Here is a 15,661-nt window from a genome sequence, read left to right as displayed (position 1 = left end):
AATATACACAGACAGAAAAGATGCATTGAAGCAAGCATAAACTTTTTCATCTCAGTTTTTAATGTTTTAATGTTTAATGCTTTCTAATCAAATTAGTAAAGGAAAGACAAGCAGGAGTGACTTCAGATTTATTTCCCCTGCCTGGCACCCTTAACTTTCATTTATAAATATTTAACAAAGAACATTCAAGGTTGGAGGATCAAAAGCAATATTCTTAGGCGGTAGTAAGTTTCTCTCAGTGCCTCACAGTTTGCATAGAAGGGCTGTAGCACATCCTTTGTTAAAGCTGTGCAGGGGTGCCTGCGTGGCTCAGTCGGTTAAGCAGCTGACTTCAGCTCAGGCTGTGATCTCACAGTCTGTGGGTTTGAGCCCCGCATCAGGCTTTGTGCTGACATCTGAGCCTGGAGCCTGCTTTGGATTCTGTGTCTGCCTCTCCCCTGCTCATGCTCTGTCTCTCTCTGTCTCAAAAATAAAAGGCATTTTTAAAAAAAATTAAAAAAAAAAAAAAAAAAGCTGCGCAGTTTGCTTCCATAGGACTGTTTGTGCTACAATGTCATTTGAGTATATTTTTCTGGAGATGTGTAGTGTTTGTCTATGTTGCACTCTAAGTAATTTCCCATTCACTAATTTTCTCTGTGGCTGTGGCTACTCTCCTGTTTAACTCTTCCACTCTTTCTAACTAAAGTTTTCTATTTTTAATTTCTAGAACTTATTTTCTTTTAGTACTAGCCAATTTGATTGTTCCTGTTTCCCTCACCATATTTGAAATACCATTAACTTCTAAATATATTCAAGACACTTATTTTATATTCTATATAATTCCAATATAAATGGGTCTGATTTATAGTTTTTTTGGGAGGATTTTGATTTTCATTCATAGTAGCTTGTTTTCTTTTGTACTTAGTGATTTAAAAAAAAAATTGTCAACTCATATTTCTGTAAGTTTATCTCAGGGAATCCTTTGTGCCTGAATCTAAAGTACATCTATACAGATAGGATCTACATTTACTTTTGCCTAGCACTATCAGTCCAAGCACTCTTTAAACAATATTTTTAGGTTGAAGTTTTTTCGTGCTATTTGAGCAGAGCTGATCCTAGTCCCAAAGTTACATGAGCATGCCTTGTCATCTCTGCCTCCAAAAAATTTTTGCTTTCAACCAGCTTGATCATACATTAGAAATTATGTATAACACTGTGTTTTATCCAGTTTTTTTTTTTTTTTTAGGGTGGCTACATATGGAGGGATTTCTCCATCCAATCTGCCATATTGTCCTTCTATATTTTATTTTATTGATCTATTCAGGCTCCAGGATCATGTAGATCAAATGATTGAAGTTTATATTAGAACTATATCTATCATATATTATAGTATCTTATAGTTGAATGACTGGAAAGGTAACTTTTCCTTATTCTAAATTTTCTTGACTCTTTTCAGACATTTAATTCATATGTTTTAGAATCCATTTCAAAGTAAGAACTGTCTGGGAGGGGGTGTTGACAGGCATTGAGTGTTTATAGTTCATGTGTAAAATTTGGGAAATACTATGTTATTTACAATATTTAATCTTACCATCTGCACATTTCTAGTTAATATTCTTTTCAGCATTAAAAAATTAGAGAAGTCTTTTTTTTGCACTATGGTTTCAATTTAGTTATTTTGAGATTACTAGCTAGTTTGAAGCACATTTTAATATCTCCTGTGTACAAATGACTTAATAGTTCCTAAAGGGTTTTTTTTCTTGTTGTTTATTTCTTTGTTTCGTTTTTCAGTCATAACATGGAAGTCTGCCAAAAACAACAGAAATAAAATAGTGTATCAATTAACAGTTTATTTTCAAAATACCCAATACTGCAAGGATAATTTCTGCTCTGCAGCCTGAGCAGCCCTTGAGGAGAAAATGCCAATTTCCTTTTTTTTTTTTTTCCCTTAATCTTTGAGAAAGAAATTCTGGTTCTTGAGGCAAACGACCAAAAAAAACCTCTTGAAATGGATTTCTCCGAGGAATTCAATAGTTATATTCAGATCCTACACATTGTATGCTTTATTAAAGCATAGTTTCCACTATGACTAACCACTGTCATAAAAAATAGGGGCACCTTGGTGACTCAATCGGTTGAGCATCCAACCTTAGGTCATGATCTCAGGGTTTATGGGTTCAAGCCCCACATCAGTCTCTGTGCTCACAGCTCAGAACCTGGATCCTGCTTCAGATTCTGTGTCTCCCTCTCTTTTTGCCCCTCCCCTGCTCATGTTCTGTCTCTCTCTCAAAAATAAATAAATATTAAACAAATTTTTAAAAAATATATGCAGTTGTTACTTTCTAGGAAATTTTCTGAATATTAACAACAAAAGTCCCCCCCATCCATACCTCTGGCTCCCAGTATGATAGTTTCACCTCTGTAAAACAAATTGCAAAATATTGAGAAGGATATCATTTTTCTGATCTGTTGTCAACTTACAATTCTTCAAAGTTCAAAGGCTATTTTTTCCTTTTGTCATCAAAACTGTCCCCACCCCACATTCACCTTCATGTGCTTTATGCATTTTAGTAGTTAGGTCTCAGCAAATATCTGTTGAACTTTAATTGGGACGCATTTTGGATGGAAGTCAGGAGCCCTAGGGTATCATGGGCATGCTATGAAGGTGCACACATGAGTTGTGTCTTTCCATAATATCAGCTTTATTCAATCATAAAGCAAAGTTAAATTGTAAATCAGGTTCAGGATTCCAAACTCAATGACATTTCACGTTTAACTTGGTTTCTTACCCATCACACAAATTAAAGCACAAGGCAAGCACACAACAAGATAAAACAAGAGGTAGGAAATTAATGAACTAAACTTGCAATCATTTTCTGAGTGTGGAGTTATGATAAGGCCTCCCTTGGGTCTAGGCCAGCTCTCAGCACTTGCTGCTTATTATGTTCAAGCAGCGAAGGATCTCTGTTCTGCCCAGAGACCATCTAGGCAGAACCTTTGGGGTAGTCGCCTTTTTGGTGTGGTCAGAGGTGAAAGGGTCAGCATCTGGAAAGTCTTGACAGTCTGCTGCAAAAATCCTTCCTTTTTAAAGGGATTCAACCAGACCTCCTCTGGTTCTGCTGGTTATCAGTTTTGGTGTGGTCAGTCGTACTGGCTTGGAAGGTACCTGCCCTTGGCTGCTTACATCACTGCTTGACCTAAGTTCTGCCTCACAAGAGTGACTCCATCTTAATTTCTACACAGGGCTAACTAAAACCCATGATAAAATTAAATCACACTCTACAAGTGAACAAGTGAGAGCAATCCTTTTTTTTTTCTCTTAGAAGCTTTTTTTCCTCAAGAACCCAATTTATTTTGGCTCCCTGAAACACTTCCCTCAACAGTCATTTAGTAAACAAGACTCATAGATGAAACATGAATACAGACGTAACTTTTTCTCTGCATAATTGTAATTACAATATAAGACAGAAGATCCCAAAACACCCTGAAATGTGACATTGTCTTGCCCTGATTGGAAAGAAGATCTAGGTGATCAATGAAAGATGATTCCTGCATCCCTCGGTTGTGTTTATCTGAGAGCGACCTCCCAAGAACTGCAGAGACCTCTGAGGTCCGTGGCTTAGTGTTGTCTTTAGCGGAAAATCGTGAATTACTTTACAATGGCCACTAGCCGGCGCTCCCGGGAAACCTGACTGTGTAGGAAACCTATCCACCCTGGCCACGCCCCAGTTTCCTGGGTTACCGGCCTCCACACGTTCTCTTCCGGGAGGCAGCGAGCGTACGTTCTCAGCGCGTGACGCAGCACGTTTTGCTATAAATACGTGACGCGCGCCTGTAGCTTTCTCTCTGATCCCACGGTTGGCCTCCAAGATGGCGCCGGTGAGTGAGCATTCTTTGGGTGGGAGCGTTCTTTGGGTGTTACCCCGATGTAGATGATTTGTACATCTACAAAAATTTTGCGAGTTGGGGACCTCTCATTCGAGATAAAGGAAGAGTTGAAATGGAGACTAGGTCAGGAACACAAGCACGTTGTTAAAATTACAAGTTGTTATTTTCGAGACTCCTGGAGACTGCCATGCGGTCTAGTAGAGTTCGAGCCCCGTCCGGAACTGGCTTGGGATGGGTGGCTGTGGCAGCGCAAGGAAGGAGGAGGCACGACGATGAACAAGGGTAGTAGGACAGCACTGGGGCCTTTTTCTTTTCAGTCTCGCTTCTGGAAATGCCGATGCTGTCCTATTCGTTTGCACCAGGAAAGAAATGTGGGTAATCGGGCCGGTCTGATAGCCTCGCCAGCGCGGAGGGAGCTCCGAGGCTACAAAAGTTTCAGAGAACCTTAGGACTAAAGGAAGAATTGTCATTGTTACTTCATGAAGGAATTTTTTTAAAAGGTAAAAGTCACGATTTTAGGCAGATAAAAAAGCGTGAAAAGATCTTATTTACGTTATTAATAAGGGAATCAGACACCAAAACCAGTCTAAAGAGCATTTGAAAGAAAAGGTAGGTATATGTCGGCAATTTACCAGTTCTAAGTTTTGGAGGGTTTTTTTTTTGTTGTTTTTTTGTTTTTGTTTTTTTTTTTTTTGGTGCAAATTACTCGTCTACCTAAAAGCAAACTGGCATTAGTACTTGGTATCCGTTTGGGTGGATCTAATTTGGAGATGCATCCTCTGATGAATACTGATTTGTCTGTTTTTAGGACATTGTCTGAATGTATATTGATAGTAGCCAGAGCAACGTTTTACTTGTACAGCCTGATTATATGGTAATTCTGAGTTTGGGGTATGGCAAACTAAAGTTACATATGTTTTTTAAATTACATACTTGAATTAAATATCTCCTTCCTCTCTCTCATAACACAATAATGATTTAATTCTGTAGGCTTGAGTGGATAGAGTATCCTGTTCTGGTGTATAATTGAGCTTGGGCAAAGTGGTGTATACTACCTGTTTCCCATAGGGCCTGGCCTATAGTAAATAGTACCTGATAATTTAAAATTGAACATCAGTGACTTGGAAAATACTAAAAGCCCATAAAACTTTTCTTGATAATTGGAACAGAATAGACTTGGTTAGAGGTTCAAACCAACCCCAGGTCGTGGTTTAATTTTAATTTACAGTAGAAAGTAAATTGATTCTCTTATTAATCTTTTCCAGTTGTAAATATAGGATTCTTTGGAATTTTCTCATTCAGAGAACTAATAGTGGCTACCCATACGCTTCATGCTTCCTTGAGTTTTGCACTTTTGAGACACTTGCATGGTGAACAGGGAGGATTACCATTGGATTTCACAAAAACCCGGTTTAAACAAGTTAAGGAGTGTACCCCTTTTCTGACAGACTAAGAAAAAGGGATATACCCAATAGATAAATTCAGCGACTTTTTACAATTTTGCACCATTTCATAATATGACATCACAGTACACTGCATCTTTGGGCTGATAACAGATTTTAAAGTTTTGCAATATAAAAATGAGTGAGTGGACTAGTCCTAATTATGTTAACTATCTGTAGCAGAAAGACAAGAAGCCTAAGAAGTCAACCTGGAAATTTAATTTGGACCTTACTCATCCAGTAGAAGATGGAATTTTTGACTCTGGAAATTTTGTAAGTATCACTCTCCTTGGCTTGTTTTTATCATTGTATTAGAGTGCATAATGATTTAAGTATATAATTCTTGATTTTAACCTAAGCTCTATTCCTAGGGTACCTTCCCTAGTGAAAATCTAGGGTTTTCTTCCCTAGTTTTGCATTTTTTCTGTTTTAAAATAGGAACAGTTTCTACGGGAGAAGGTTAAAGTCAATGGAAAAACTGGAAATCTGGGGAATGTTGTTCACATTGAACGCATCAAGAATAAAATCACAGTTGTTTCTGAGAAACAGTTCTCTAAAAGGTTGGTATTTGTTTCCCATAATATTTTAGTGAAATGATGGTAATTGTGAATATTACAGAATACGTAATCCTAATATTTTCTCTTCATATGCAGGGATAGATGTGTTGGTACGTTCAGAGATGCACATGAAAAGTGTTTTGAACTTCCTAATAGCCTGCGTGAATGGAAAATATATTCAGTAACTGGGCCAATTACTTAGGCTGGTTGTCAGTAAGCATAAATTTTTGCTGGAATATAGGCTCCTGTCCAGTACATTATAGTCCCTGAAATCCAAATTATATATAAACTTTAATGATGTTAGATGATTTAATATTAGAATATGTTGCAAGAAACATGTCTAATGTGTAACTTGAAAGTAATGTCTCAATTTGCCTAATGTAAATGTTTTCATATATATATATGTATGTATGTGTGTGTATATATATATATATATATATATATATATATATATATATAATTTAAAGGTTTTGGTGGTTGGTTTAGTATAGGCAGGTAGTCAAAGGTAACATTTTGCTGCCAGTTTTAGTTCATTTAATTTACTCAACAAATTTATATGGTAGCACTGTTGTAGGATTGGATAGCCCAGCAGTGGGCCAAGAAGCCAAGTACCTACCACCAAAGGAGCTTAAATTCTAGTGGAGACAGTGAAGTGCAGTATTAAGTAGTTGAGAAGTGAAGCTGAAGACAACAAACTTAATGTGAGAATAGAGGAGATGGTAGTGGCTTGGACTCAAGTAGTGACGCTTGTTAGCTGTTTGGTTAATCACTAGGGATTCAGGGGTGAAAATATTCTCAGGGATCTTATAATAGGCACATAATTGTAAAATGCAGTGCTATAATAGCTGTGTTGAAGGTAGAGATCGGGCCAAGAATTTGCAGAGAACCTGAGATCAGCAGTGTTGCCAGTCGAATGATGTAATTCCTGCCAGAGGGACCGGCATTAAGAAAGAAAAACAGAAGCTTGAGGAATGCTTGGTAGTTGAGAATTACCGTAAAGCATAAATGGAAGAGGGTGGCTGGAGTGATGAAATGAGACCATGCTGAAAGTGTTTTGTAAGAACTGAGCCATATGCTAGTTGCAGGTGTGCTGATCTTTTAGGTTCATCTATTTTGAGAAAGGAGGAGAGAGAATCCCAAGCAGCCTCCACCAGGCTGGATTCCAGAACCCTGAGGTCATGACTGGAGCGAAATCAAGTCAGTTGTTTACCTGACTGAACCACCCAGGCACCCTAATGAGATTATGTATTTAATTAAAACGTAATCTTGTTATGGCAGTAAAACTGAAGAGCAAGCTACTGTGGCTCTCTCTTTAGCTTCAACATAAAGGACGTTTATTTTAGGGAGGTGGGGGAATAGGGTTTGTAGGACATGAACTGATTCTAATTGGGGTTGAGAAGCTGCCTAATTCTTCTGTCCCCAGCAACCTTCCACAGTGTTTGATACAAATGAAATATTTTGGAGGGAACATTAAAGATGAATACAACTGCATGTCTTATATGATAATCCTGTGCGTGGTAGATCATTATGTTTCCTAATGAAATTCATGTTTTTATCTTACAGGTATTTGAAATATCTTACCAAGAAATACCTTAAGAAGAACAATCTTCGTGATTGGCTTCGTGTGGTTGCATCTGACAAGGAGACTTACGAACTTCGTTACTTCCAGATTAGTCAAGATGAAGATGGATCTGAATCTGAAGACTAGATAAGGCAGCCTCTTACAGGGTTTTGCTCGCTAATAAAACAAATGAAGCATGCAAAGGAAAGAAACATCTAGAAATGGACTTTTAGTTTATTGGTGAATAAAAAACACTGTCCCTGTGTGTTAAGCTTCTGCCTCTTCTGTTTTAGGTGTATGTTGTTTACATGATTCTGGCCTTTCCTTTGATAGTTTTTGTAAGCAGTATTTAAAGATTACTTATTTTGAGAGAGTGTGCATGGGGTGAGGGGCAGAGGAGACAGAATCCCTCGCAGGCTCAGCACAGAGCCCAATGAAGTGCTCAATCTCCTAATGAGCTGAGCGCCCCTGGTGCTCCTGAGCAGTATAAATTGCGTATAGCTGGTAGAATTTTTGTTTTTCAGGATTTCTGAAGTTTTACTCCTTTTATGGGTGTCCTCAAAGTATGTAGTGATGCATAGGAAATAATGAAGGGCAGTATTGTGTATGATTATATAGTGAAATATTTTAAATTGTCTTGACAGTCTTAAACATTTTTGTACATTTTGAAAATGGCAATTCTGAGTGCCTAGAATAGTTCTTGCACGTAAGTGCTCACAACTGAAGCACTTGTGCCCTCTGCTTCAGAGGATGCGGACTCCTAATTCACATAAAAACTATGCATGAGCAGGGCACGGCTCTAAACCAATGTTTAATTGCCTGTTTGACATCTCAAACCAGATGCCTTGTAAGCACTAGAATCTCAAAACCTTCCAAGTCAGAACCATTGATCTCTTACCCACTAAATCTGCTTTTGTGTTCCTTGTCTGAATAATTTACTTAGCCAGTTAGAATCTTGTCCCCTCTTTGACACCTCCTTACTGGTAATTCTAAAAGTGGTTGTCTATCGATTAGTTCTCAGTGGATGGACCCTTTCCCCCGAATAGTCTTTGAGCAAAGCAGAATGGTTTGGTAAAATTCAGATTGCAGGAGAAAAGAATACTGGGATGGGGTACTAGAGCCATACCAATTTTCTTGTTTTCCAGTGGTCCTAAGTAATGCGTCTTTTTCCTTTTCTAACCTGAAGGTGGTAACTCGGATACTTGGAACACAGGCCCTGATACCAGTAGAATCATGTTGCAAAAATAGCATCTTGACTATAACAACCTGATGTACACATTTACTTAATTGGTTTGGGAATGTTTGGAATAATTAATGTTAATTCTTTTGGGACGCCTGGGTGGCTTAGTCAAGTGTCCGACTCTGGCTCAGGTCATGATCTTATGGTTCATGAGTTCAAGCCCCATGTCGGGCTCTCTGCTGTCAGCATGGGGCTTGCTTGGGATCCTCTGTCCCCCTCTTTCTCTCTGCCCCTCCACTGTTCTCTCAGACATTTAAAAAAGGGCTACTGGGTGGCTCAGTCAATTGAGCATCTGACTTGGGCTTGGGTCATGATCTCACTGTACCTGGTGAGATCTCACCGTTCTATATCAAGCTTGCTGTCAGCGTAGAGCCTGCTTTGGATGCCGTCCCCGTCTCTCTCAGCCCCTCCCCTGCTCTTGCTCTCTCAAAATAAACCGAAAATATTTTTAAATGTTAATTCTCTTGATTTTTAAGAACTTGAAGTGGTCCCTAATATTATTAACCTACTACCCTAGTACAACAACTCCTTTGTTCTTTTCCTGACAATAGTAATAACCTCTTAACTGCCTTGTTTGAATTGTTCGTGTTTTCTACCAATAGTTACCAAGATCCTACTGTGCTTCCTTTGTTGAGCATTGTGGATACAAGGGAGTAAAAACAGCCTACTCTAGTATGGTGAGGGAAACTGACTAGATAATCCCATAAAAACTTGAGTACAACAAAGGAGAGGCGTTTATAAAAGGGATTTGATCTAGTCAAAGAAGGTAACAGGAAGTATTTGAGCTAACCTAGAACAGACATGGTATTAGCTGGGTAAAGGAAAATGGGTGTTTCAGGCAGAACAGCATAGGTAAAATTCTCAGGACATTGAGAATCTGGTTAGTATAGAGTCTACCTGGAATAGAGTGATTATGAGAAGAATTTGGAAAGGTAGGTGGAAACCAGCCCCATGCAGGACAGAAATCCATGTTTTCTTTTATCCTGAGAGCAATGGGAAGCTACTGAATTTTAAATAAACTAATGTGATACAATGCGATCCACATTTTGAAAAAGATCTTTGTGTTGTGGAGAGTGGTTTTCAGAGGCGTCACCTCATTCTCTCCACCACGCATTCAGCTCAGGTCACAGAGAGTTCCTTATTGTTCCTGAATATACCAGAGGCACCCCTGCCTCAGGGCTTACTTTGCTCGCCCCTGTGCCTGCCTGGATGCTTCTCCCCTAGATGTCTAGTTGGTCTTTACTCTGAGCTCTTCTCAGTAAAGCCTTTCCTGACCCTATTTACAAGTGCAACACTCCCGTAATTCCCTATCTCCCTTCTTTTTCTCCTATTTACCATGTACCATAGGCATTTTACTTTACTCTCTGTCTTCCTCCACTGGTGTAAGCTTTCCAAAGACAAGTGTTTCTCTTTCTGATACTGCAATATGCAGCTGGCTCTCAAAAAACTTGTTTTTCAAAATAATAAAATTTATATTGATACGTCCAATTCAAATTTACCATGACAGTTTTTACGTCATCTATTGTATAGTCCTATTTCCTTTCTCTATGCTGAAAATTTCAGTGACACCAACACAAGTATTTATTTGCTTTACCTCACAATACATATGTAATAGTCACCAAAAGCAAAACCAATATTACTACCCTTAATATACTTTGCAATTTAAGATTGTTTTGGAGTTCTTTTTGTCCTTATTGTATATCCCACTAGGAATGAACAAAGTCCTGTGTTTTAAAGTCACTAGAAATGATTCATCTCTCTGTGGTTTGGGCACAAACTCGACATACAGGTTCATTTGTTTCATTTTACTTTTGATTTCAAAAAGTTCACTTAAAATCTTTTTCTATTTTATAATTGTGTAAAATGTTTACAAGGTTCCAAAGTCCCAAACAAAGTATATTTAAAGAAGACTAGGGACGCCTGGTTGGCTCAGTGTAGAACTCTTGATTTTGGCTCAGGTCATGATCTCATGGTTGTTGAGTTCAGGCCCTGTATTGGGCTCTGTGCTGACCATGCAGAGCCTGCTTGGGATCCTCTCCCCTGCCCCCCTCTGTGCCCCTCCTCTGCTCACATACTTTCTCTCAAAATAACATATATATATATATATATATATATATAGTTTATTCAACCAGTTGTTTACTTATAGACATTTGAATTGTTTCCAAACTTTTGCTACTATAATTAGTGCTGCAGTGAAAAGCCTCCATCACACGCCTTTTCTTATTTTTGCCATTAAATCTTTGGAGTGGATCCCAAGAAGTGACACTCTTAGGTCAAAAGATAAATGAATGTGTAATTTCAATATATATTGCCAAATTTCCCCCCATGCTCACACACACTATCCTCTCTACCAGGAGTGTATGAAAATGCCCATTTTCCCATGGACTTAGCAACAGATTATGTTGTCCATTTGGTTTTTTTGGTCTATCTGATAAGTGAGACATTGTTTTCAGGATAGTTTAAATTTTCATTTATCTTATGAGTGAGGATAAATGCCACTTAATAAGTTAATAAAGGACCATCGCCTGTTTGTTATCTCTAGGGCATACATAGGATTCTTGGTCTTTTTATTTTTTATTTTTAGGCACTCCCTGTATATTAAGGCTATTAAACTCTTGTCTGTGATGTATGTTGCACAGTTTCTTTTCAGTTTGTCATTTGTTTTTTCCCCATACTTATGGTGTTTGCTTTTGTCTTGTTGCTTTAGAGGCATTATTTTTATTTTTATGTAATTAAATCCATTAATCTTTTACTGATTATTACTTCAGGATTTTGAGCCATGGTTGGAAAAGTTTTCCCATTTTTTTTTTCAACGTTTATTTATTTTTGGGACAGAGAGACAGAGCATGAAGGGGGGAGGGGCAGAGAGAGAGGGAGTCACAGAATCGGAAGCAGGCTCCAGGCTCTGAGCCATCAGCCCAGAGCCCGATGCGGGGCTCGAACTCACGGACCGCGAGATCGTGACCTGGCTGAAGTCGGACGCTTAACCGACTGCGCCACCCAGGCGCCCCAGTTTTCCCATTTTTAAGTTGCAGAAGAATTCATGTTTTCTTCTAATGCTGGTATGGTTTCATTTTTAAACTTTAAGTCTATGTTCTATTTTGAATTTATCCTGGTTTACAATTTGAAAAGTAAATCCAATGTAACCTTTCTTTTTCCCATGTGGCTACCCACTTACACGGTTACCCCTGATTACAAAGTACTCAGCAAGTCTGGATTAGCATTGATTTTCCTACTTGTCTGGAAATCCTTCCCGTGGTGCTGCTGAGGTGGTTGCAACTGTCTACATTTGCAGCCTCAGTGTGCTTGGATGATATAAATGTCAGAAGGGCCACTTATAAATACAGTGGTGCCATTTGTAAAGGGCTTTCTCTTCCTCTTTTTTGATCCATCACCAGCCCTGTGTGGCAGAATATTGTCTTCCCCATTTTGCATATGAGGAAACCGAGTCTCGGATGAACTGGCTGCCCCAGGATCTCCCTGTGCCATCCACCTCTCAGTCCTGACCCAGTGCTTCACCTGCCTTGGGGCGGGGCCACTTCCTCCCTGCACAAGGCCATGGTCAGGCATGGGGCGGAGGAGGAGCACTGATCTGGGGGTTGAGAGCTCTGCCTTGCTGACTACTGGCTATGCAACCTCAGACAACCCCTCTTTGCCACCTGAGTCTCCGCATCTGTGTGTAAAGAAGTGGTTGTAAATAGGCCGGCATTTCTCGGTTTAGGAACCCCGCCTCCTTTTGATGAACACAGACCCGTCGTGTTGCCTTGCTCAGGTCTGATTGCCCTCCCCATGATATGGCTGATGCCTATAAATATCCACACCAACCAAGGTTTTTTGGTATTTTTTTTTAAGTTTATTTATTTATTTTGAGAGAGAGAAAGAGCGAGTGCGTGAGTGTGTGTACACACAAGCAGAGGAGGGAGGGGCAGAGAGAGAAAGAGAGAGAGAGAGAGAGAGAGAGAGAGAGAGAATCTTAAGCAGGCTCCACACTCAGCACGGAGACCAACACCGGGCTTGTTCCCACGACCCTGGGACCATGGACAGATATCACTTTTTTTTTTTTAATATTTTTTTTAATATTTTTTTTAACGTTTATTTATTTTTGAGACAGAGAGAGACAAAGCATGAACGGGGAAGGGTCAGGGAGAGGGAGACACAGAATCTGAAACAGGCTCCAGGCTCCGAGCTGTCAGCACAGAGCCCAACGCGGGGCTCTAACCCACGGACCGCGGGATCATGACCTGAGCGAAGTCGGCCGCCCAACCGGCTGAGCCAGCCAGGCGCCGCATGGACGGATATCAAGAGTTGGTTACTCAACCCGCTGAGCCACCCAGGCGCCCCAGTTTTTTGGTATGTCTATTCCAAAACACAACAAAGTAAGGTTCTTTAAATTTCGTAAATATAAACTTACAATATTAGATAAGGTTTTTAAGACATGCATGCTCCTTGAAAGTAGCATATGTCCCCTCCCCCACAAGATGTGGTACTCTCTCAAGTTTTTCCCTGTCCTAGCTTTTTGTGTGATTCAAAAAAACCAGACCTGGGAATCAGGATCTACTATCTCAACTATTCTCCCTGAGGCAGAATGGTGAATTCCACAGATCCTAGGCATGTCACAAAAGTGTGGTCATTGATTGCTATTTTGCCAGGCTCTGTCCTGAAAGCTTATGGGTGACTTAGATGTGCTTTCTGTACCCAAAGAGCCTCAGTTTTAAGGGGGGCAGCAAACATAGGAACACACAATTTAGGTAAGTGTGGTCAGTGCCATGATAGAGACATAACAAGGTGCTTTGGAAGCACCTATACCCTGCAGAGTGGGAAAGGTAATCCAGAAATGCCTTCTGGAGGAGGCTGCTGACCTTGAGCTGTCTTTAGGGAAGGATGGAAGTTAATGGGACAAAGAAGGAGAAAGGGATTCTAGGCACCAGTGGCCTTCTCTTTTAGAATCTTTACACACTATATCTCATTTAATCTCTAGCTATCCTGCAAATTGCTATTATTTCCCTTTCAGAAATCAGAAAATCAAGGACTGAGAGTGCTAAACAGACTACCTACGGTCACACAGCTAATAAGTTCCAAACTGGAACTTAAACCCAGGCCCATTTGATTTCAATGCTCATGCTCTGTAAATGGCTCAGTGTCAAAAGGTTTCTAAACTTCTCTCGGCCAGGCAGGCAATCCTTTCTCGGAGTGATGCACATTCGACTGCCTCCATTCAGCTTCTTGGGAGAATCAAGCATTTTTTTTTTTTCCTGCCTGAGACCCACCAATTGGCCTGATAGAGGTTGTCTGGCACACGCCTTTGTTGTAATAAAATCAATCATGGGAGCGGGCCCACTGCTTGGAAGGCACGGGATTGGAAGATTCCTTATTTCATCACCCTTATTCTTTTCATGCAGGCATGAAACAAACTTTTACAATGGGACTTCTCTCCCTTTTCTCTCCCTTTCCAGCTGTGGTCCCCAAAACTGAGAACAAAACTAAAAATATGCCCATTTTCCAAAGCAAGGTGTTTACAGTCTCTGCAGAGCTTACAAAAGAGATGCCCCGGTTCCAGTTGTGTAAGCCTCAGTTCACTACCTGATTGCAGGACATGAGAAACTGAAGACTCCAGGATGCTTGACTCATCCTTGAGAAATGAAGGCCTAAAGCAACGGCCGGAGCCGCTTACCTCCAACAGCAGAGTGATGAGAGGTGTGTTTTCACAAATGCAGGGTTATATAAGCAAGCATTTCCCCTGGACAGATACGGTCCGTGGGGAAAGACCCGGCCTGGCCCAAGTTTTTTTCCACCTTAGAGAACTACTTGGAAGAGAGATGGGACCTCAAAGGAAAAGAATCTGTGTAGAATGGGCCGCCAAATACTCAGGGGCTGCAGGTAGTAGGTGCAAAGTCTAGGAAAACGCATTGCGCAGGTCACAACTGTTGCAACTAAAGATTCTCACTGATAAATCTTTGAGAAATTCAGAAGTGTATCCTTCAAGAGAAAGAAAAAGGCTTAAACTTTCTTCTTGTCCAGATAGCCACACCACCAAACCATAGCTCTTAAGTCGGAACTTCTCTGCTCCTTCCTTTTTGTCTGCAGCCCCCCTGCATTTTCAGGACAAACCTGGAGGAGCCAGAGGCAGCTACTAAAGTTGGGGGAGGGGCACACTTGGAGCCCCCTGGCACACAAACTCATCCCACAACCTTTTCTCTTTTCTCAAGCTGCAACACAGGCGTCCTGACACTTTGACAGAACTTTCGGGTTACTTTTTTCCTTCCTCACTAGACTGTGAATACTCTGAGGTTAAATTGATCTCTGTGTGCATTTCTGGGTGAACTCATCTAATAGCAAAAGAATCCCAAGTCAATTAATTAACATGACTTGTTATTCATGAATGTGGAAGGATCAACCAAGTATCCCCCCAAATGAATAAAACAAATAACATCACAGAAAACCAGAGGGGATGAGTACTTCGAAACAACTGACCCAGAAATGGAAATAAAAGGAACACAAGAAAGTTTTCCTCCGCCTAAGGAAACTTGAATCCCCACATTGAAAGGGTCAACTGTAAGCCAGGCAGGATGCTCATGTGGAAAAGCTCATACTTAGACACATCCTGAAGAAATTTCAGAACTCCAAAGGATATAGAGAAAATCCTAAAAGCTTCCAGAGGGAAAAAAAACAGTTCACCTACAAAGAAATTAAGTTGAATGGGACCTACCCAGGGTTTCAGTAAGTTTAGCAGCAGGAATATCTGGTTTTAATCTTAAACTGTATCCTTCATCAGCCCTGAGAGTCCTTTGCTATTCCTGGGTTTCATGTAATGACAAGACTAGACCAGATGATTTCTGGGGTCTTTTTTTGGCTCGAATCTGCTTCCAATTCTTGTCCCTAAACTGCAAAGCTGATCTTGCCAATAAACCCCACAAAGCCACTTCACTCCATAATTCTACAATATGCACCACTGACTTTTTTTTTTTTTTTTTTTTTTTTTTTTTTTTTTTTTTTT

At 40.0% G+C, this 15,661-nt stretch overlaps 1 protein-coding gene across 1 annotated transcript; it reads left to right on the top strand.

The window, feature by feature from the left end:
* Positions 1 to 3,738: 3,738 nt before the first annotated feature.
* Positions 3,739 to 7,692, top strand: RPL22L1 (ribosomal protein L22 like 1). Its single transcript, XM_040480730.1, has 4 exons — positions 3,739 to 3,858; positions 5,490 to 5,582; positions 5,748 to 5,869; positions 7,430 to 7,692. Exons 1-4 carry the CDS (start codon positions 3,850 to 3,852, stop codon positions 7,572 to 7,574), a joined length of 369 nt encoding a protein of 122 aa, XP_040336664.1. The 5' UTR covers positions 3,739 to 3,849; the 3' UTR covers positions 7,575 to 7,692.
* The last annotated feature ends 7,969 nt before the right edge of the window (positions 7,693 to 15,661 follow it).

The sequence above is a fragment of the Herpailurus yagouaroundi genome, unplaced genomic scaffold (genome assembly GCF_014898765.1).
Source record: "Herpailurus yagouaroundi ecotype Mexico unplaced genomic scaffold, PumYag 159, whole genome shotgun sequence".
Classification (NCBI taxonomy): domain Eukaryota; kingdom Metazoa; phylum Chordata; class Mammalia; order Carnivora; family Felidae; genus Herpailurus; species Herpailurus yagouaroundi.
This window is presented reverse-complemented; position numbering and strand designations above follow the sequence as displayed.